Below are 21,717 nucleotides of genomic sequence, written 5' to 3'. Positions count from 1 at the left end.
GCTTATTACAATCTGAGATCAAAAATTGGAATCAAAGTCAACAGCAAATGTTTAGATTGGTTCCATATCTAATACACTAGATGCACTAAGAATAAAATAAAATACTGGCTTAAAATATTAAGACTGGGTTGTACACTTCCGTTTAATTAAACATGCCACAATTAATCCACAAAAGCCAAAGGTACCATTTATATGGTCCTTCTAGAAAGCAATTTTAAAAAAGAGACTAGCAGTGCAATTTTATGTAAACTTTCTCCAGAAGAAGAGTTGGTTTTTATGCCCCCGTCTTCACTACTTGAAGGAGTCTCAAAGCAGTTTAGAATCCCCTTCCCTTCCCTTCCTCTCCCTACAACAGACACCCTGTGAAGTAGGTAAAGCTGAGAGAGCTCTGAGAGAACTGTGACTGGCCCAATGTCATCCAGCTGGCTTCATGTGGAGGAGTGCCCCAGAATAGAGCCTGCCACTTTAAACCACATCACCACTCTAGTTCTGTGCTCATTGAAATCTGTCGTCTTTGACTGCAGTAACTCTTCATAAGACTGTGCTGTCAGAAACTCAGGTTGCCAGAACCTCTCTGGCCACCATTGGAGGATGAGGGGTAGGGTTGCCAGTTCCATGTTGGGAAACTCCTGGAGATGACCTGTAATTCCAGGGGATCCCCAGGCCCCACCTGGAGGCTGGCATCCCTATCAGAAATATATATTTCTACTGACCTGGTCAAGGTGTTTTTCACATCCTAGAGAGAGGAAGAAGGGGGAAAAGGAAACAGTGTAAATGGTCAGGGAAACTATATAGCCCATTTTTAATCTACATGCAAGAAACTAAAACAAAACAGCAGTCTCTCTTCCTCCATTTTCTCCTCTCAGAATTCCCCACAAAGTAGGTTAGGGTGCAACTGGCCCAAAGTCACCTGAAAGTAGGGTTGCCAAGTCCCTGGCAGCCTTGGTACCATAGAGTTTTCCTCCCAAATTACTAGAGCGTCCGGGAAAACCATAGAGTTTTCCCGAAAGCTCCTAGAGCAGCCAGCACACGATGTCACCGGTGTGATGATGTTGCTTATGAGTGATGTCATTGTGCCAGCAACATCAGGAGGGGATCCCCCCACCAGCCCACTGATGGCTGGCGTGTTGGGGACCCCCAAAGCAGAAGAACCCCCAACCCACCCACGAGCTTGGCAGCCCTGCCCAAAAGTCTCACAGTAGAGATTTAAATGGGGCTCTCCCACATCCCTATTGTGACAGTCTAAGCAGTCCACCACACTGTGTCCTGGTGTCTTATTGCTGCTGCTTATTCATGTTCATTCTAGACAGCAGAGAATAGAGTGTCTAATTCAGAATTGCAGGATGTTTTGTTTTCTAAAAAAAATGTGCAAACACCAGTCGTTTCTGACTGTGGAGTGATTTTGCTTTCACAACGTTTTCACAGCAGACTTTTTACGGGGTGGTTTGCCATTGTCTTCCCCAGTCATCTACACTTCCCCCCCCAGCAAGCTGGGTACTCATTTTACCGACCTCAGAAGGATGGAAGGCTGAGTCAACCATGAACTGGCTACCTGAACCCAGCTTCTGCTGGGATCGAACTCAGATCGTGAGCAGAGCTTCAACTGCAATACTGCAGCTTTACCACTCTGCGCCACGGGGCTCTTATTGTTTTCTAGTCTTTAAGAAAAAGTTGGATCAACCTGACGCTTGCAGCCCCAAAATCCATCTTTACCAAAATGCCAGATGTAGTACTTTAGAAATCACAGGGCATGGGGGTTAGAGAGGCGGTTTAGGGGGTTCCTATGATACCACAGGAACTTGGGGAGGGGGGGAGATAATGGGCAAAAAAATTTTTTTCCCAATTTCTTGAGAATCAGCTTTCTTTTCTTTCTTAAATGAGACCTCCTTGGTTCAGAGACAACAAATAAAAGACATCCAGGGCTTTTTTTTCTTTTCTTTTCTTTTTTTTGAGCAGGAACGGACAGGAACACAGTTCTGGTTGGCTTGGTGTCGGGGTGTGGCCTAATATGCAATGAGTTCCTGCTGGCCTTTTTCTACAAAAAGCCCTGTGTGAAACAATGGTGCCATGAGAAGGTGTGGCCTAATATGCAAATGAGTTCTTGCTGGCCTTTTTCTACAAAAAAAACCCCCTGAAGATATCTTTGGGGTTGCCAACTCTAGTTGGGAAATCCCTGGGTATTTTGCATCAGGAGGGCAGAGTTTGGGGAACGGACGGTAGGAGTTCAGCAGGAATGTGATGCCACTCTAGGACTTCTGCTTCACCCTCCAAAGCTTCTATTTCCTCCAGGGAAACCAATCTCTGTAGTCTGAGAAGATCAGCTATAATTCCGGGACACCTCCAGGGCCCACTTGGGGATCACCCGATTTCTTCCTGAGCTGTCCTTGCCACTTTCAGCCAGATAGTTATGGTACTGTCAGCCCCTCCTGTAACCCAAATTCCCTTTTCTGCACCAGTCTTGAAGACAAAAAGCCCTCTTTTTACAGCACGTAATCCCCCAGACTGACTCACCTTGAGCAACGAGGCAGCAGGCTGCTGGCATTTGTGCTCCATCTCCGAAATCAGGTCTCGCAGGCCACTGCACTGTTCCAGCACAAACGCCCAATTCATTTGCAGCTTCTTCAGAGTTGCCTGTTCTTCCTCTTCCAACTGTCTCAGGAGCAGCTGCTCCTCCTCATGCAAGGCCCGGCGCCGTCTCTCGAACCCAGATACAATTAAGGCTCTGCGCTGCTGGACTTTCTCCTATCAAAAGAGAAAAGAGAACTGGGCATCTGATTGCTTCAGCTGGCTTTTCTCCAGATACGATCCATTAGCTCACCACTGAAATGCATCGCCTGCCCCATCTGAGAGGAAAGCAATTCATTAAAGGATAAATGCACAATCTCATTTTTAAAAAACAGCTTCCTCTTTCTTCACAATGAAGCGGCCTTATTCTGAATCAGGACACTGATCTATCGAGGTAAGCGCTGCCTACTCCGGCTAGCAGCAGCTCTCCAGGGTATCCAACTGAGGTCTTTTGCATCACCTCCTTCCTAGGGTTGCCAATCCTCAGCTGGAGGCATCAGATCCCCTGGTTTTAAGGCCCTCCCCCCACTTCAGGATTATCAGAAGGGGGGGGGATGTCTGCTGGGCACTCCATTATTCCCTATGGAGATTGGTCTTCATAGAATATAATGGAGACTCAAACAGTGGGTACCTGGTGCTTGGGAGAAGGGCGATTTTTTGAGGTAGGGGCACCAAATTTTCAGCATAGTATCTGGCGCCACTTCTCAAAACACCTCCCAAGTTTCAAAAAGATTGGACCAGGGGTTCCAATTATATAAGCCCCAAAGCCCCCAAAGAAGGTGTCCCTATCCTTCATTATTTTCAAACGGAGGGGAGGCATTTAAAAGGTCCATAATCCCATTAAATGTGATAGCCAGAACTCCCTTTGGAATTCAATGGTGCTTGTCACAACTTGCTCCTGGCTCCACCCCCAAAGTCCTCAGATATTTCTTCAGTCAGACCTGGCAACCGTACCTCCTACCTAATCCTTTAACTGGAGATGCCAGGGATTGAACCTGGGACCTTCTGCATGCCAAACGGATGCACTCTCACTGAGCCACAGCCCTTTGTACTACTTAATAATAGAATTAGCCATTCTATATAATTTCATGGAGGTGCTCGGCTAGTGTTAACCCAGTCCCATTGGAGTGGTTTGAGGCATATGAGTGGATTTGCTCATTCATTGATTTGTTCTAGAGCGCAGCAAAGGAAAGATGCCGCTGTGGTCTGCTTTTCTGTCCTGAACATCAGATAGATCAGATAAGTGAATCTGAAGCTTTTTCATGCTATGCAGATAAGCGTTGTGACCTGCTAATGCAGGGGTGGCCAAACTGTGGCTCAGGACTCACATGTAGCTCTTTCACACATATTGTGTGGCTCTCGATGCCCCCACCGCCCTGTCGGCTGCCTCGGAGAAGGCATTTGTGTCTTTAAATCACTTATCCAAGCCAAGCCAGCTGGCAGCTTGGACAATGCATTTAAAGTTAAAGTTGCTTTCTTTCCACCTCTCCTCTCCTCTCCTCTCCTTCCCTTCCCTTCCCTTCCCTTCCCTTCCCTTCCCTTCCCTTCCCTTCCCTTCCCTTCCCTTCCCTTCCCTCCCTCCCTCCCTCCCTTCCTTCCTTCCTTCCTTCCTTCCTTCCTTCCTTCCTTCCTCCCTCCCTCAAACATCTGACATTTATTCTATGTGGCTCTTGTGTTAAGCAAGTTTGACTACCCCTCTGCTAATGTCTGCAGATCATGCGCACTTAACAGGAGCCTGTTCAAAAGCTGGAAACCCTTGTGTGAGGGATCCAGTCAGAGGCTTCACTCGGGAGACCCCACTTTAAATTTTCTCCCCGGCCACCTTCCCTCAGTCCCTCAGTAACACTCCCAGAAATCCTGTCAGAACGATTAATAATTGGCACTAGACAGTTTTAAAGTTAAAAACCACAAAATATTTATTAGGTAACAAAAGGCAAGGAAGAGGGATGAAATAATATTGATTGGAACTAATCAATAGCACAGAATCAGTTGGCAGGCAGATGGATGGTAGAATAAATCAATTACAGAGAGTAGAGACTAATCAGGCTGAGGTAAAATATAACACAACTTTGGCAGAAGATCTTTGAAATAAACAATAAACCAGGCAGGTTTCAGAGTCTCACTAGACTCTACTTCACACAGGCTGTCTGTGCCTTCTGGGCACTCAGAATGCTGTGTCTTCAGATGTATCCCCTAACTTTGGCAGTGCCAAATCATAAAAATAACAAACCTCAATCACTCTTCCACACACACATAGAGAACTCCTGACTGCTGTCAGTATTCTCCCTCACAGACCCTTTCACCCTAGCTATCTTCCAGGACTCGCACCCCTCAATACCGATGCGTCTCAGCCCCACAGCTAGTCCTCTGGTCTGAGTCTTGGGTAACCTTGCTGACCACCAGAATCCAGTTCACCCCTCAGTGTGTATTTGTGTGATCTTGTTTGTACTTGGAGATTGCCTGATGCGCTGGCAAAATCTCCCACAGAGAGTTTCAAACCGCTTAAAAACTCCCTCTTTCAGACAGAGTCCACTCAGCTCTGTCTCCCACAAGGAGCCCAGCCACTCTGGCCACTCTCGACCCCTCATCCAGTTGATCTTACAACTGCCCGGCCTAAGCCCACTGTCTTCACTTCAGACTGGTATACTGAAGACTTCTCTCGAAGACTCCCTGGCTCAGACTAAAATCCTGAGGTGATTTTCTGCTGAGCAAACCTCAAAAGGATACTTTTCCGTTGCTTGGGCAATGATTCAGCCAATCGCTGCAAGCCTGCTTCTCAGGTACTCAGGCTAAGTGCCTAAGTCCATCACACCTCGTATGGCCCTCTTCCCTCCCCCACACACAGGATTTCCCCTTTTCGTCATCTTCTTTCTCGCTGAGCAAATATCTATTTTCTTTTTTATTGTTTATCTATGGCTGTCCCACCCAGTCACTTTATTATAGGTAATTTGACGCTGGCTCAGCCCAGGAAACTGAGAGAACAGATGCAATAACTTCCTTATATTCTGCTTCTGAAATGGCACATTAGAGGCTTTTGAGAGTTCAAAATAAACAAAACATTTTGTTTAACTTGGAGAAAAGGTCAGGTGGAATCAGGTGTAGAATGTATGAGGTGAACAGATAATATAAAGTGACATCATAGGGGAGGGACGGTGGCTCAGTGGTAGAGCATCTGCTTGGGAAGCAGAAGGTCCCAGGTTCAATCCCTGGCATCTCCAAAAAAGGGTCCAGGCAAATAGGTGTGAAAAACCTCAGCTTGAGACCCTGGAGAGCCGCTGCCAGTCTGAGAAGATAATACTGACTTTGATGGACCAAGGGTCTGATTCAGTATAAGGCAGCTTCTTATGTTCATATGTTCATATCACTTTGCAATCACAGTAACACCAGGTAATTTATTGATAACAAGTGTTTTTGCTGTTCAGTAAGGTCTTTAAAACTTTGAAGAGTGATGCTTTCTTTTCTTTTCAGGTTCTGATTAAACGCACAAGCATAATAACATAAGAACATAAGGGAAGCCATGTTGGATCAGGCCAATGGCCCATCCAGTCCAACACTCTGTGTCACACAGTGGCCAAAAAAACCAAGTGCCACCAGGACGTCAACCAGTGGGTCTAGAAGCCCTCCCACTGTGCCCCCCCCCAAAAAAATAGGTTTCTGCGTTTCACTAACTCTTAAAGCCTAGAGGCAAATCATAAGAACAGAAGAGAAGCCATGTTGGATCAGGCCAATGGTCCATCTAGTCCAATACACTGTGTCACACAGTGGCCAAAAAACCCAAGTGCCATCAGGAGGTCCATCAGTGGGGCCAGGACATTAGAAGCCCCAAGCACCACGAATACAAAGCATCACTGCCCCAGACAGAGTTCCATCAAAATGCTGTGGCTAATAGCCACTGATGGACCTCTGTTCCATATGTTATCCAATCCCCTCTTGAAGCCATCTATGCTTGTAGCTGCCACCACTTCCTGTGGCAGTGAATTCCACGTGTTAATCACCGTTTGGGTGAAGAAGTACTTCCTTTGATCCATTCTAACCTGACTGCTCTGCAATTTCATTGAATGAAAGGCTCTTGGAGAAGGCTTGGAGACCTATGGAAACATACAACTAAATTCCTAAAATCCTTCTTCATACACAGACCAAGGATCAGTCCTTTTTAAAGAGCTATCTCCCTTTTCACTTTGCAGGGATTCACCAATATTGCCAGGCTGACATGTTACCAACTGTGCCAAGCCAGGCAATTGCCCCCCTACCTGTCTCACTCCAACCTAATCCATACAATGGTCACCTCCAGACTGGATTACTGTAACTCACTCTACATGGATCTCCCCTTGAGGCTGATCCGGAAACTCCAGCTGGTTCAGAATGCAATGGCTTGGGTTAGGGGTCCCAAATCCCCCGGTAGGCCTGGAGACTCCCGATTTGGAGCCTCCTCCCCCCGCTGGCCATAAAAGGGAAAGCGGGGGGGAGGGGAGGAGGAGAACGGCAGCCCTTCGCACCCATCTTCCGTTTTCTCAGGCTGCTTCCCGCCCCCAGTCAGCTGGCCGGTGAAGGGAGGGGAGCCCAGCCACGCCCCCAAAGGACCATGTGCCTTTGCACCTCCGGAGGTGAGTGAGTTCTGTCTCCTGCATCAGATTTCCCAGAAAGGGGGGGGCGGGGGGGAGGGGGGTGGAGAGGGAAACGTCTTCTCATAGGGTATAATGGGGAATTGATCTGGAGGTTTCGGGGGCTCTGGGGGAGCTGTTTTTTGAGGTAGAGGCACCAAATTTTCAATATAGTATCTAGTGCCTCTCCCCAAAGTATCCCCCAAATTTCAAAACGATTGGACCAGGGGGTCCAATTCTATGAGCCCCAAAAGAAGGTGCCCTTATCCTTCATTATTTCCTATGGAAGGAAGACATTTAAAAAGGTGTGCTGTCCCTTTAAATGTGATGGCCAGAACTCTCTTGGAGTTCAATTATGCTTGTCACACTCTTGTTCCTGGCTCCGCCCCAAAGTCTCCTGGCTCCACCCCCAAAGTCTCCTGGCTCCACCCCCAAAGTCCCCAGATATTTCTTGAATTGGACTTGGCAACCCTAGCTTGGGTCCTTATGAGGACCCCGCGCACAGCTCACACCTCTCCAGTGCTGTGAGAACTGCATTGGCTTTCAGTGGAGTACCGGATCAGGTTCAAGAAGAAGAAGACCGCAGATTTACACTCCACCCTTTTCTCTGAATCTAGAGTCTCAGAGCGGCTTACAATCTCCTTTATCTCCTTCCTCCACAACAGACACCCTGTGAGGTGAGTGGGGCTGAGAGAGCTCTCATAGCAGCTGCCCTTTCAAGGACAACTCCTATGAGAGATATGGCTGACCCAAGGCCATTCCAGAAGCTGTAAGTGGAAGAGTGGGGAATCAAACCCGGTTCTCCCAGATAAGAGTCCATGCACTTAACTACTACACCAAACTGGCTCTCTGTCTCCTGTCTCTCTGTCTCCTGTTTCCCTCCTGGTACAACCCAGAACGTAGTGTCCGGATTTTTTTCTACGTTTGCTGCTATATAGCTTTCAGCTGGAGCCAGTACAGGTAAGGGAGACACCATTGCAAGGTTGTTTAGTATTGGTGTTCAAGGTGTTGGTGTTGACCTTTAAAGCCCTTAACAGACCTACGGACCTTCGGGACCGCCTCTCCTGGTGTACCCCTAGGACAGCTTCATGCTCAGGTGATCAACATTTGCAGGTGGTCCCCAGCGTTAGAGCTATCTGGCTGTCCTCAACCAGAGCCAGGGCCTTTTCTGCCCTGGCCCCAACTTGGTGGAAGTCTCTGCCAAATTCCCGCCTTGTGGTATTTACTACCTTTCCAGAGGGCCTGTAAGGCAGCGATGTTCTGCCAGGCATTCCAATGAGGGCAGCAATGGTTCAACTTGGCACCCCCACTTCCACCCCCCCTCCCCGCAAGATATCAGCACCACTGGGACTTAGATAGTGCTGCGAGATGGGGGGCATTATAGGGATTTTGATACCATCTGATTTTTAAGAGAATCTGATGTTTTACTGTTTTATGTTGGTTTTAATCTGTTTTTCTATATACCTTGATGTAAACCACCCTGAGCCTGACCACTGGGAAGCAGAAAAGGAGGGTATCACAGCCAACAATTAGAGATACAAAAAACAAGAAACTGTGATAATAGCACAATAAAGTACTTACTAACAAGTTAATGTGTCCATTTCTCTTAATTTCTCAGCCTTATTTCCAGATATCACTACAACAATATTCATCTACAATATCAACATCACAATCAATTCAATGTCCAGTTCCTTAATTCATATATACAAAGCCCAACATATGTCACAGTCTCTCAACAGTTGATCTTTCACAAGGTGAGTGTGTTCCACTAAATCACAGATACCCTGTATGAGTAGTCTCCTGTTTCAACCCAGAATGTAGTGTCCGGATTTTTTTCTACGTTTACAGCTATGCAGCTGGAGCCAGTACAGGTAAGGGAGACACCATTGCAAGGTTGTTTAGTATTGTTTTACATTGCTTAAATGTTTGGAAGTAACTTGCACAGTCTCAGTCTAGAAAAAAATCCTTCTATGTTCATAGAACAACTTCCTCTAATCAAAGATCTAAACAACAACACTCTTAACTAGATGTAATTTTCCTTTTTAACTTGAATGGGGGATCCTCCTTGAGCCACTCACTCCTTTTGCCTCTTTCCCAGTCCACAGTCAGGGCTTAACTGTCAACTTGCAGTTTCCAACTGTCATTTCTTAACTGACTCTCCCAACAGAATTTCACTTGAACAAGCTGTCATTCAGAGGTTCTCAGACTCCGTTAGGCATTAACCCTTGACAGTCCATCATACTTTGACTTGTAGGACATCAAGGAAGGAAATGCTGGGCTTGCTAAGGGGGTTTCCTAATTCTGAAAGCTTTGATCGTAACAATACCCTCAATTGACTGCAGGCTAAGTCCATCAGATCCCCTTTCCCATCCTGCAGTTCTACACCCACATTCCTCTACATCCGAAGGCAAGTGGCAGATTTAAAAGGGCCCTGGAATAATTTGGCTGTGTTGTCATGATTGGCTTAGGCTAGTGTTGAATCATTTATGTCAAAACATTTGATTCAGGTACACAGGCAGCGTCTGCAGGATTCTGCTGAAAAGATGGAGGCAAAAAGCCCCCAATCACGCAGCTGGGTCAGTTTAATGTTTTGCAAAATTAGGGGAATACTGGTGGGCATGGGGTGTGGGTTTCTTTGAATGGAGACATTCAGGGCTTTTTTGTAGAAAAAGCCCAGCAGGGATCATTTACATATTAGGCCACACCCCCTAGTGCCAAGCCAGCTGTAACTGCGTTCCTAAGCCCTGAAGACATTAGTCCCTGTTTCCAGCATCAGGATTCAACTCTGTTACATGTCAAGCTAGAACAAAACCTAGTGCCATCTTCCTCTCCTTCTAGGACTGCCAACCTGTAGATTTCCCACTGTTACTATTGATCTCCAAAGACAACCGAGATTGATTCCCCTGGAGAAAAGGGCTGCTTTGGTGGTTGGACTCTCTGGCATTATTTTACTGAGGTTCCCACATCCCCAACTCTCCTCAGCTCCACCCCCAAATTCTCCAGGTATTTCCCAACCCAGAGATGGCAACCCTACCTCTTGTGCTACCAGCACCTGTTGTATCTAGGGTCAAGGGGTGAAGTCCTGCAGGGAGGTTTTGAATACAGCTACCAACCTCACTGTGAAGAAGAAGAAGATGATGATGATATTGGATTTATATGCTGCCCTATACTCTGGATCTCAGAGTCTTAGAGTGGTCACAGTCTCCTTTACTCCCCACCCCCCCACACACAACCTGTGAGGTAGGTGGGGCTAAGAGAGCTCTTACAGCAGATGCCCTTTCAAGGACAACTCCTACAAGAGCTATGGCAGGTGCAAGTGGAGGAGTGAGGAATCAAACCCGGTTCTCCCAGATAAGAGTCTGTGCACTTAACCACTACACCAAACTGACTCTCTGAAGCCGGGATTTCTTCCAGAACCATAATCGATCCCAAGACTGCAGAGATCAGTTTCCTCAGGAGGAAATGGCAGCTTTGAACTCTATGGCATCAGAGCGACACTGAGCTCCTCTCCCTCCCCAAATTTCACCCACCCCAGGCACTACCCCTGAATTTCTAAGAGTTTCACAATCCAAAGTGGGCAAAACCTAGAACTATTGAGCCCCGCTGCATTCCACTTGAAGAATCAAGAGGACTTAAATCAACAGATTGGGCAACTGTTGTTTTCCCCAGCCAGCCAACCAGAACAGTTTCCTGCTGACACAACCACTGTTCCGCGTTAGCAGTTGGCATGAGTGAAGAAGAGGCAGATACATCTGCAGGAAATGACCCAGTTGCTTCTTCCACTGTCCAGTATGAGGATCTCACTTTGGCATGCATGAACTCTACAGCCCACCAGCTGAGATCTGCCACCATTTTCAGCTCTGTTCTTATACCTTTCAGTGCAGCTCGACAGGCAGAAATTTAGCAGGGGGAGATTTCCCCCCCAAGCATACCTGCTGAATATTTTATATTAAGAGTCATTCAGCTTTAGAATTGCCTGCCTGGGAAGGTGGTGAGCTCCCCTTCGTTGGCAGTCTTCAACATCTGTCAGGGATTCTTTAGGCTAATCATTTATTGAGCAGGGGATTGGACAAGATAACTCATATGGCACCTTCCAGCTCAGTGATTCTAAATGCTCTTTTCTCATGGTGAAAAAAGGTAAAGGTAGTCCCCTGAGCAAGCACCAAGTTGTTACCGACCCATGGGGTGACGTCACATCATGATGTTTTCTTGGCAGGCTTTTTACGGGGTGAATTGCCATTGCCTTCAATCTACAGGAGAGCCAGTTTGGTGTAGTGGTTAAGTGTGTAGACTCTTACCTGGGAGAACTGGGTTTGATTCCCCACTCCTCCACTTGCACCTGCTGGAATGGCCTTGGGTCAGCCATAGCTTTGGCAGAAGTTGTCCTTTGCTGCTGTGAGAGCCCTCTCCAGCCTCACCCACCTCACAGGGTGTCTGTTGTGGGGGAGGAAGGTAAAGGAGATTGTGAGCTGCTCTGAGACTCTTCGGAGTGGAGGGCGGGATATAAATCCAATATCTTCTTCTTCTTCTACTGCTAAAGGATCATGGTCAGCAGAAAAAACAGTTTGTCAACCCTACATAGCATTCTCTGCCATCATCCAAAATGTTACAATAATTTCCTATGTAGTGGTCCAAACTGAAAAAAAAAAATGCAGAAGAACCCAAACAAGATAACTAAGGGGCTGGAGCACCTTTCCTAGGAGGGAAGTCTGGAAAATCTGAGACTGTTCGATTTAGAAGAAAAATAGCCAGGGTGGGTGGATGGGACACACATACACATGTAAATGGAACTTTATTCCATCCTCACTTAGCCCGGAAGACAGATTCCTGCCTTGATCTAACCATTTTGATCATGTGGATCTATGCTGACTTTGAGGCTAGATTGCTTTAAAATGTTCTACATGGGTCTGCCCTTGAAGTCCCCTTCTGTTTGCCGGTTTCCACCAGTAGTCTAGTAGTTCTTTATTCACGGTCATCCGACCAGCTTAATACAAACAAAAACAAAATCATAAAAACAAACCCATCACCTCTTACACAAAATTCCTGACTCCTACTATTACACATATTGTTAAAACTCATAACCAAGATTTACACTCTCAATTTCCCTCCTTTCCAATTGAGCAGCATAACAGAAATGGGCAATCTTAGATGAAACATCAGAATGAGCGTCAGACAGGAGGAAGGCAATTTGCTCATCCTCCTGCCTGCCCGCCAAGGACCCGAGAATCGGAGAGATTAATCTTGCCCTCAAGTCATTGTAATTAGGGCACTGCAAAACGATGTGGAGAGTTGTTTCAACCTCATTGCAATTGCAGGGGCACAATCTTTCCAGATATGGGTACCCAGCATAACGTCCCAAAAGCACCGAAGAGAAAAGTGCGTTGAGTCGTGCTTTTGAGAAAGCTATCCGATATTTTGGGATAGTGATGTTGAAAAGATACCTGGCTGGGGACAGTACTTCGGCTTGCTTCCCTAAGAAAATGTGCGCAGAAAGACTAGCTCTAGCAGATCTCAGTTCAAGCTCAACCAACCTCAGGCGCAGAAGTTCTTTCGCATCCCTCAGTTCCATCATTGCTAGGGACTCAGGGGAGAGATCACAGAGTCTAAAATGATCTAGACACCTTTTCTCCCAAGTTGCCACAAAAGAGTCGAAAAAAATCAGATGGGGAAGGCCACCTGGCTTTGAGAGAACCTTCAAAAAGTAACAAAAGGTGTTTAACCACATAGACGTCTCGATGCTTGGGATGCCAGATTCCAACCTGATGGCAGTGTTTGGCACACAACTGGGAACAAACAGAACCTTGCGCAGGAGTTTAGTTTGTACTATCTCCAACGGCTTGGTGGCGTAGGTGGCGGCTTCTTTGTTTCTTTTGACATCCTTGAATGATCCCTCCCCTCCTTCCTGCCTTGTTTTTGAATTGTTGTTTTGATGTTTTTCTGCAAGTACTTTAGCTCTGGTTTTATTTGTTTTTATGATGTGCTTTTGTTTTTCAATTATTTTAAGACGTGGTTTTATTATGTATGTTTTTAGTTTGCCAGCTCCTTTGGTAGTCCATTATGAGGGTAGAAAGATGGGGTATCAATTTTGTAAAATAAAAACAATCAAATAATCATCGAAACCCCGGCGAGTACAAAACGCCACAGCTATTGAGACTCTCACCTGGTGGAATGACTTGCAGAAGATATGCAACAACAACAACAACAACAAATTTTATTTGTATCCCGCCCTCCCCGCCGGAGCAGGCTCAGGGCGGCTAACAACATAGTTCAGAGTTAAATTATACAAATGAATAAAATTACATTAAACATTATAAGCATTTAATTAAAATCTGGTTAAGTTTTAAAATTAAATTGATTAATTTTTAAAAGTGCTAATGCTATGTTTACTTTTTCTGATGGCGGTTTCTTTCGCAATTTCCATTTTCATCAGCGAAAGCCAGTCTGAAGAGGAAGGTCTTGCAGGCCCTGCGGAACTGTTCTAGGTCCCGCAGGGCCCGCGTTTCCTCTGGAAGTTGGTTCCATAGGCTCAGGGCTATAGAGGAGAAGGCCCGGTTACGGGTGCTTTGCAACTTCACCTCTCTCGGTCCAGGGATAGTCAGCAAGTTTTTCCCGGCTGACCTCAGTGCTCTCTGGGGTTCATATGGGGAGAGACGGTCCCTAAGGTAGACAGGCAATGCGATGTTTTACAAGAACCTTGTTATAAAGGGAACAGGGTTACAGTTAATGCCTACAGTTAAGGGGGTTTCAATTTGCTTTGTCTGTTGTACACATTATAAAATTGAACTGCTGCTCTCTGCAATCTTATTTTATTTCTTTTTATATATTTGTTATACTGCTGTATGTTGCAGCTACAAGCACAGATAGCTTCCAGGGGGGACTGGATAAACATACGAAGCAGAAGTCCATCAGTGGCTATTATACACAACATATAGATGAAACACTGTGTTTGGAGCAGTAATGCTCTGTACGCCTAGTGCTTGGGGGTGGCAATGTGGAAGGGCTTCCAGGTTTCTGGCGTTGCTAGTGGACCTCCTGATGGCCCCTGGGTTTTGGCCACTGTGTGACACGGGGTGTTGGATTGGATGGGCCACTGACCTGATCCAACATGGTTTCTCTTCTGTTCTCACAGCATATTCAGGATGTTCAAAAGAAAATACTTCGGTACCCAAAAACTAATTAAATTGTGATGTCCACAAGCAGAGATGACTTCTAAAAGGGATTACACAAATTCATGGAAGACAGGCTCATCAGTGACTACTCCTAGCCATGATATCAACAGGGAACCTCCATATTCAGATCTAGCAGTGCTAGGAGGCAACCCCAGGGGGAAACACAGTTTGTTGGCGCTCCAAAGCAACTCACTGGCCACTATGTAAAGCAGGATGATGGCTGAGGAGACCTCTAGGGCGTTTTCGCACTTACCTTACGCCGGAGTGACGTCCCGCTTCACCGCGCAGCGTCTACGCGGATTTCGCACTAATTGCTCCGCAGAACCTGGAAGAGCCGCAAAGTCCCGCGGCTTTTGCGTCGCAAATGTAAACCGCCAAAAACCAGTTTAGTCTCTAACGGAGCTCTTCTAATGTGCTTATGTTCAAACCAGTCACAAGGTGGCAGTCAAAGCCAAAAAACCCACCTCTTTATACAAATCCTTTCTACCTAATATCCAGCCTGGCTCACACATGCACATTATATTGTCATCCACTGGTGGAAGACAACAATAGAGGGAGACAGAGGAATTTCCCTGGGGAGTGAGTTCCAGAGTTAGGGTTTCCATTCCCCAGGTGGGGCAGGGAACACCCACTTTGGGGGGCTTCTGCCCACTGCCTGCCAACTAACCGGCAGGGGAAACACCACCCCTAAACAGCATGATGATGTCTAGGGCTCTTCTTGGAGGAAAAGCCCCACAGGAACTCATTCGCATATTAGGCCACACCCCCTAGTGCCAAGCCAGCCAGAACTGCATTCCTGCTTTAAAAAAAAAAGCCCTGATGATGTCACACAGAAGTGACATCACATCAGGGATGTCATGCAGCGATGCTCTGGTTTTTGGGCAAAACTCTAAGGCAATGGCAAACCACCCCGTAAAAAAAAAAAAAGTCTGTCATGAAAACGTGAAAGCAACGTCACCCCAGAGTCGGAAACGACTGGTGCTTGCACAGGGGACCTTTCCTTTCCTATGGTTCAAGGGTGATTTTACCATAGACTTTTGCCCACACCACTTCTGTGTGACATCACCAAGTTGGCAACATCGCTCCCTCCCACCCCCTGCCAGTGCGTTGTGGAGGCCTGGCAACCCTATCCAGAGTATCAAAAGTCACTGTTAGGTCCAGGAGAAATAACAGGATCACATTCACTCTGTCCATTTCCCGGTGCATGCCATCCACCAGACTAGGGATGGCCAAACTTGCTTAATGTAAGAGCCACATAGAATAAACATCAGATGTTTGAGAGCCACGGAAGGAAGGAAGGAAGGAAGGAAGGAAGGAAGGAAGGAAGGAAGGAAGGAAGGAAGGAAGGAAGGAAGGAAGGAAGGAAGGAAGGAAGGAAGGAAGGAAGGAAGGAAGGAAAATAGATGGGGAGAGATGAAGGAAGAGAGGTGGAAAGAAAGCAACTTTAATTTAAAATGCATTCTCCAAGCTAGCCAACAGAGTGGTGGGGGCTTCAAGAGCCACACAATTTGTGTGAAAGAGTCACATGTGGCTCCTTAGCCACAGTTTGGCCACCCCTGTGCCAGAGCAACCAAGCCTGTTTCAAGCTTGAAACCAGACTGGAACAGAGCCAAATGATCCTTTTCCTTAAGGAATCCCTGAAAGTGCCCAGCCACAACACGTTCAATAACCTTGCTCAAGAATGGTACATTGGAGACTGGATGGTAGTTATTCAAGTCTCCAAGATCCAGGAGGCATTTACTGTCTCCCTGACCCAGTCGGTCAGCCACCCTGCCCGCAGCAAATTTAAGCAACCAGGAGAAGAAAGGGGCAAAACAAGTGAATCGATTGGTAGATCCCAGACTTCCAAGAATCCTGTCCACATCCTCAGACTGGACAAGCCGATAGGTATCCCACACAACTGAGCAAACTGGAGCATCCTGAAACGATCTGATCATGTTGCTTCTAAAGTAGAGTCCAAATCGGAAGGGGTGCAAGAGATCTGATCTGCGAAGTGCTTAGCAAAATGATTGCAGGGGGTCTGTCTCCTCCCACTGGCCGGAATCTAATAGGTCTCTGCAGGTGTAGAATTCTAGCAGGAGTTCCTTGGCATATTAGGCCACACACCCCTGATTGTAGCCAATACTGCAAAAGCTTACCAAAAGCTCTTTTTTGTAAGCTCCTGGAGGATTGGTTACATCAGGGGTGTGTGGCCTAGTATGCAAAAGAGCTCCTGCTAGAATTCCAGCCCTGGATCTCTGACCACCTAGAAGAATTCTACAGGTCTACACCGAACATATGCAACAGTGGCAGGGAAGTATTGTTTCCTAGCCACTATCACCACTGGGAAGTACGCTTTAAAGTGAGCTTTAGTTTGCATCTTGTTGGTTTCTTCTTAAGTTTTGTCCACCCTCACTCTAGCCATTTCTCTCTCTTTCTCTCTCTCTCTCTCTCTTTTCACCACCTTCAGCTACCCAGGCTCTTAGACCTGAGAGAGATTGTCTAGGAATCATCATGTCAGCTGCCCAGGTCATTTCCTCATTCCAGGGGTTAATCAGGGCATTGAAAAAAGCATCAACCATATCAGCAGAAAAAATCCCCTGATCCCATCTGCATTCAACTGTGTCAACATGAACTATTTTAACTGTTGCATTGTTAAATGAGTTTTCATGATCATTTCATCCAGTACCAAAGACATGCAATATTTTCCACTATTCATATAGGGTTGACGGGCCGCCTTGCCTGCTTGGCAGGGGAATTTGGAAGGCATTCTGGGCGTGAGTAGGGCCATCGTGTGGCGTCCCCAAGGCGATGGTACCAGAAGTGACATCATCACATCAAGGACACTCTGGTATTTGGGTAAAACTCTATGGGGGTTTTGCCCTCAAAACCAGAGTTTGCCCAAATACCAGAGCATCCCTGCACAATGTCCGGGGTGAGGTTTTCCCCACTGGCCAGCTGGCTGGCAGCACATCGAAGCCCCCAAAAGTGGGGGAACCCCCACTGGGACCTGGGGACTGGCAACCCTACATTCACATGAGTTGAGATCTAATGGACCTCCAATGTCCTTTTAATAAAACTCATATTCACACACACATACACATGCATAGCATATGCCTATACCTGGAGTCAGGGCTTTTTTTGAGCAGGAACAGTTAGCTGGATTGGTGCCAGGGGTTATGGCCTAATATGCAAATGAGTTCCTGCTGGGCTCTTCTACCCCAAAAGCCCTGTGTGGAACAATGCTGATGTCAGGGGTGTGGCCTAATATGCAAATGAGTTTTTGCTGGGCTTTTTCTATAAAAAAAGCCCGGCCTGGAGTCCCCAATGTAGTGGACCATGGTGCCTGCTAATACCTTTGCTGGTGTCCACTGAACAGGCAGGGCCATTTGGGGCTTTGGACCAGCAAGCCTTCTGATTGGTCACTGGAGCTCTGAAGGTTTGTGCAGATTTTTAAAATACTTTGGCAGCAGCTGCCACCCTAACAGAAGGATCTTTGCTATGAAACTAAGGTATTATTATTAATAATAATAATATTAATAATAGTTTATTTATATTCTGCCCATTCCCCCGTAGGGGCTCAGGGCGGAGCACAACATAAATAAAAATCACAATAAAATCATAAATTAATTAAAAGCAATTACAATTATTCCATAAACAAAATAGCTCACCAGAACAATTATGATGAGATGGTGCAGTTGGACAGTGCAGTGAATCAGCGCAGTAGGATATACAGTAGGGGAGGCCAACTGATCTAATGGGCAGATGCCTGCCACCTCATCCGAAGACCGGGAGGAACAGCTCCGTTTTACAGGCCCTACAAAAGGCTAGTAAGCCAGGTAGGGCCTGGATCTCTATAGGGAGCTGATTCCACCAGGTTGGAGCCAGGACTGAGAAGGACCTGGACCTGGTAGAGGCAAGATTTGCATCTCTTGGGCCGGGGACAGTCAGCCTATCTTGGGAGGCTGAACGAAGCGACCTCCGGGGTGTATACGGGAAGAGACGGTCCTGCAGGTATGCTGGTCCCAAGCCGTGTAAGGCTTTGAAAGTCAGAACTAACACCTTGAAGCGGATCCGGTACTCTATAGGCCAGTGCAGGCCACAGAGCACCGGCCGCATGCTCACTCGTATAGGCTGTAGCATTATATGGCAGGACCCGGCTCCTTCGGCAGCCAGTCAGTGGCAGCCATTTTGTAGCAGCACCCAGGGGTGGAATTCTAGCAGGAGCTCCTTTGCATATTAGGCCACACACCCCTGATGTAGCCAATCCTGCAAGAGCTTACAAGGCTCTTTTTTGTAAGCTCTTGGAGGATTGGCTACATCAGGGGTGTGTGGCCTAATATGCAAAAGAGCTCCTGCTAGCATTCCACCCCTGGCTGCACCCAACATGCTGTGTCAGAATTCCATAGGTGCCCACAGGCTCCAAAAGGTTAAGGAGCCCTGGTCTATGCAAGCACTGCCCTGTAGAAGGATGCACAGGTTATGAAGGTGTAGGAGCAAGAGGTGGGAGAGTTTCATATTTCTACTTTTTGGGACCTTTCAGTCACCCTCAGCTCCAAAGTCTGCTGTTACAGATGGCCAGTTGCACCCTGTTTTTAAAGATCTCAACCCTGTTATTTCAGCACTCTAACAATCTGCTTGCAGCTTGATCCACGGAGCTCCATAGTAAGTAACCACAACAAAATGATTCGACCCATACCTTCCACTGGGCTGTTTTCTCTTCCTCTTGGGTCTCCAGCTTGGTTGCTTCTCCCAGCACCTTCTTCAGAAAATCCATAGCTTCCTGGAGCTTAATCTAAGGAGAAAGCACAATATTGTGGATGGGGAAATGGAGCAGGTAGATATCCACTTTATGTATCTATGTGCACAATGCTAGGTGCACCAAAAAAAATGGCAGTGAAGATAGAAATGAGTGATCTGACTTCCCCAATGGCTTGACTTTGCAAGACAGTGATAAGGCAGCCAGAGATGTGCTGCGAAACCAGCATGATCAGTAAATATCGGACTTTGCATCGCTTGTTTGGGGTGATATAGCCCATCCTAACAATCTAAAATACTATGATTTGGGCAGAAAACAAGGAAAAGGAGACTCTCCTTCCCCACACTGCCAGGCACCTAAAGCAGTTGCCACTGTTTCCTAGTGTAGCCAACATGCTTGCTTCAAGAAGAGGAAATTGGGAAACTGAAAGAACTGAAGAACACATCCTTTGGGGTGGACTCTTAGCAACTGCATTCATGAACATAAGAACACAAGAAAAGCCCTGCTGAATCAGACCAGCAGTCTACCTCGTCTGGCATCCTGTCTCACAACCACTTCCTATGAAGGGCCACAACAGGGCATAGAGGCCAAGACCTTCATACAGGAACATAAAGAAGAGCCCCTCTGGATCAGATCGATAGTCCACCTAGTCCAGCATCATGTCTCACATCATGGCCACCCAGTTCCACTGCAGGGCATAGAGGCCAAGGTCTTCCCCTGATATTCCTTCCTGGCTCCAGGATTCAGAGGCTTAGTGTCTCTGGTGGCAAATGCCACTCTCTGTTTAATTAGTATTTCCTTTTCTCTGTCCTGAACCTATTGCTCACCCGACTCTCCGTGTAACTGAACCTACTGCCTATCGGATAGTCTCTTTCAGTGACCGGCTGGGCAGCGCTGATGTCACAATGAAGCTGAGCTATATTATGATGTCACAAGAGGTCAGCTGAGCTTAAGGACAGGAAGACTGGAGTCAGAGTAGCTGCTGCTGTATGCAGTGAGCTGAAAAAGAAGAGCCTGAGCAAGGAGACAAGGAAGTAGCGTTTCCTTTTCTCCATCCTGAACCTACTGCCCACCAGCTTCATTGGATGCCCTCGAGTCCTAGTACTTTGGGGGGTGGGGGATTCTCTTTGTAAACTCTCTCCACTCCGTGTATAATTTTATAAACTTTGACCCTGTCTGCCCGTAGCCATCTCTTTTCTAAACTGAAAAGTCCTGACAGAACTTTTGTTTAGTAGTGGATAGTGTAGGAACGTTAAGCAAGTTTGTCCGCCCTTGTGCTAGAATTACAACTGATCTCCGGAAAACAAAGATCAGTTCCCCTGGAGGGGAAAAAAATGGATATTTCAGAGGGTGGTTTATACCCTGCTGAGGTCCCTCCCTAAACTGCACCCTCAGATATCCAGGGATTTCCCAACCTGGCCCATTCATGTACCAACTGACCAAGGAAGCTTGCCAGCCTGCCTTGCTCTAGTATCTTTAGAAAGTAATGCTTTGCAGAAATCAGCAGATGAAATCTCCTAAAAATGGAGGTAATTGTTATTACCACCCGCTATTTCCCCCACAGGGCATACTGCCTTTAAAATAATAATAATACTGCCTTTAAAAGCACAGGAAAGGAAAGGTCCTGTGCAAGCATCAGTCGTTTCTGACTCTGGGGTGATGTTGCTTTCACAATAATGTTTTCACGGCAGACTTTTTACGGGGTGGTTTGCCATTGCCTTCCCCAGTCATCTAAGCTTCCCCCACAGCAACCTGGGTACTCATTTGACCGCCCTCGGAAGGATGGAAGGCTGAGTCAACCTCGAGCCGGCTACCTGGAAACCCAGCTTCCCCCGGGGATCAAACTCAGGTTGTGAGCAGAGCTTAGGACTGAAGTACTGCAGCTTTAACACTCTGCGCCACGGGGCTCTTAAAAACACAGGAGCCAGGGCTAATAAAAAAAACACTTGGCAACACAAGTCATGGGACTGCACTCATTGTCCCTGGAGGCAAAAAAAGGGATACCACCAACTGCAAGAATACGGAAGAGGCGATGAAAGCAGCGGGCAAGCAAAAGCCATCTCAATGAATCTTGCCGCTCTGCATTGAAGAATGTTCTCTTGCATGTAAATATTAAGAAGGCAAACCTTTCCTGATCTTCCTACCAGGAGGTGGGGGGGAAAGCAAAACTTTACCAGCTTAATTTCTGCAAAGCTGGCTGCTGTTGAAAGGCACAAATGTAAAGTCAGATTTGGGGTGTGGGAGGAAATTTGTTGCCAACCCAAAGACCAAGGCTGAATCCCAGCAAGCTCCAAAACCACAAGGTTTAAGGGAAGTTGCTCAACAGTTAGATATGAAAGCTGTAATCCTTTGTGCTCTTTCATTATTAAAGAACTTGCTGGGTATTGTTTTGTTTTAAAAAACTGGTTAAGCAGAGGAACATCTGGTTTCTTGTTTAGTAGCTCTGGCATTTCTAGCCAGCCTTTCTGCTAAAAACTGACCCTCCTCAATGAAGCTTCGAAATGGGTAGAGATGCTGATTAATTTGTCTCTCTGACTTAAAGGGAAACAGCCTGAGGTTTTTGTGTCAGGTAGCTCTGATTTTCCCATGACCTGAATAGCCCAGACTAACTTGATCTTGTAAGATCTTCTCAGAAGCTAAGCAG

At 46.7% G+C, this 21,717-nt stretch overlaps 2 protein-coding genes across 3 annotated transcripts in view; one reads left to right on the top strand and one right to left on the bottom strand.

The window, feature by feature from the left end:
• Nucleotides 1-21,717, top strand: part of SLC48A1 (solute carrier family 48 member 1) — a 456,994-nt gene that overhangs the window by 222,758 nt on the left and 212,519 nt on the right. The gene's annotated exons all lie outside the window — the stretch shown is intronic.
• LOC132581729 (E3 ubiquitin-protein ligase TRIM58-like) overlaps nt 1-21,717 on the bottom strand; it is a 31,939-nt gene that overhangs the window by 6,609 nt on the left and 3,613 nt on the right. Inside the window, exons 2-4 of one of the 2 annotated variants that reach the window (XM_060253121.1) lie at nt 19,014-19,109; nt 2,512-2,742; nt 714-736 (exon numbers count right to left, since the gene is read on the bottom strand). In XM_060253121.1, coding sequence (XP_060109104.1) covers nt 714-736; nt 2,512-2,742; nt 19,014-19,109 — 350 coding nt within the window. The remainder of the gene's footprint in view (nt 1-713; nt 737-2,511; nt 2,743-19,013; nt 19,110-21,717) is intronic. The other variant, XM_060253122.1, reaches the window with a different exon arrangement.

The sequence above is a fragment of the Heteronotia binoei genome, chromosome 13, assembly GCF_032191835.1.
Source record: "Heteronotia binoei isolate CCM8104 ecotype False Entrance Well chromosome 13, APGP_CSIRO_Hbin_v1, whole genome shotgun sequence".
In the NCBI taxonomy this organism is placed as follows: Eukaryota; Metazoa; Chordata; class Lepidosauria; order Squamata; family Gekkonidae; genus Heteronotia; species Heteronotia binoei.
Note: the sequence above shows the minus strand (reverse complement) of the source record. Positions and strands in the feature narration are given on the sequence as shown.